We start from the raw sequence: 1,477 nt of genomic DNA, 5'->3' as shown, positions 1-1,477 counted from the left end.
TGTGTGTATGTGTCTGAATTAAGCTCATGGTAATGTGGGTCAGCATTCCTGTGGCATAGTGCATCTTCCTGTCTTCCCGCTGCCCCTTCCACACTAACCCAGGACAGATTACTTCAGATTCACAAACACACCATCCATCTCTCCCGAAACACCCACGTACACCATCAGTCTATCACTTGCCTAACAGGTTCACTGGCACTGGCATAACAGGTTCACATAACAGTCTAACTGGCAGGCCTTTATCTATTGCACAAACACAAAATGAGGCCAGCATTTCACAATAAAAAAGATACAAAATTCGACTCCAACGCTTGCTCAAACAATGGTCATTAAGATATACTATAAGAACAATAACCCTGTACTCTCTCTTTTCTCTGTAGGATGGTGGGCTGTACTCCGTTTGTGGTGGTCTCCTACTTCTACCTGTGGTTCGTTCCTCCCTTCACCAACGGACGATTCATCTGGTACCTGGGTTTCTACTGTCTCTACCAGACACTCATCACTGTAAGTACCTGCCAGATACCTACTACTACTAGTACTACATAAACGTTGGCCCATAATGAAACATTTACACATCCTCCTCAGATAGCAGATATCGAACACTATTCAACACTGACTTTGATTACTCATAATGTGTGTTCGTAAATTCACTCTGGAGTGCCAGATTGTAAATTCAGTTCGTAAATTCACTCTGGCATTCCAGAGTGAAAATTCAGTTCGTAAATTCACTCTGGAGTGCCAGAGTGTAAATTCAGTTCGTAAATTCAGAGCGTTTAATTAAAAAAAATTGGCTGACGTTTACTGACACCGGTCATATTCAACGGGTGTTGAGCGTTCGTAAATTCATCAGTTATTCTGCGCTCTGGCACACTCAGACAACAGTGCTCTGAAATCGGAGTAGATGACCAGAGTGATTTACTGAATGCACTCATAGTACACAACAGAGTGCTATGCAATGCTACAGTGAGCAGAGCCAACCAGACATCAAAACCAAACATCTTACGTAGATAGTTCACCTCTCTAACACTGACTTTGCTGATAACTACTTTACTGAGAAAAAAATGACTTACTACAACTGTGATAAGTGGTTGTCTCACCTAGCTATCTTAAGATGAATGCACTAACTGTAAGTCGCTCTGGATAAGAGCGTCTGCTAAATGACTAAAATGTAAATGTAAAATTAACCTGTTTATTTAGGTTTCTTCAGTAACTAAGGTACAGCTCCAAACCCCCCTCTCTCTCTCTCTCTCTCTCTCTCTCTCTCTCTGTTTATGAGTGTATAGGTAAAGCTCTGCTCTCTCACCTGCTTTCTCTCTCTCATCTGCTCTCTCGCTTTCTCTCTCTGTCTCTCTCTCTCTCTGTTTCTTTCTCTCGCTCTTTCTCTCTCTCGTTCTTTCTGCTCTCTCTGCTCTCTCACCCGCTCTTTCTCTCTCACGTGCTCTCTTTCTTCCTTTCTCTCTTTCTGCTCTCTCTCTCT

At 42.6% G+C, this 1,477-nt stretch overlaps 1 protein-coding gene across 1 annotated transcript in view; it reads left to right on the top strand.

Moving 5' to 3' along the window:
• The first annotated feature begins 366 nt into the window (after positions 1 to 366).
• Positions 367 to 1,477, top strand: part of LOC111973592 (sphingosine-1-phosphate transporter MFSD2B-like) — a 24,090-nt gene continuing 22,979 nt past the window's right edge. Inside the window, exon 1 of the mRNA XM_024000971.2 lies at positions 367 to 504. Within this exon, the coding sequence (XP_023856739.1) occupies positions 382 to 504 (123 nt within the window). The 5' untranslated portion in view covers positions 367 to 381. The remainder of the gene's footprint in view (positions 505 to 1,477) is intronic.

The sequence above is a fragment of the Salvelinus sp. IW2-2015 genome, linkage group LG14, assembly GCF_002910315.2.
Source record: "Salvelinus sp. IW2-2015 linkage group LG14, ASM291031v2, whole genome shotgun sequence".
NCBI lineage: Eukaryota > Metazoa > Chordata > Actinopteri > Salmoniformes > Salmonidae > Salvelinus > Salvelinus sp. IW2-2015.
Note: the sequence above shows the minus strand (reverse complement) of the source record. Positions and strands in the feature narration are given on the sequence as shown.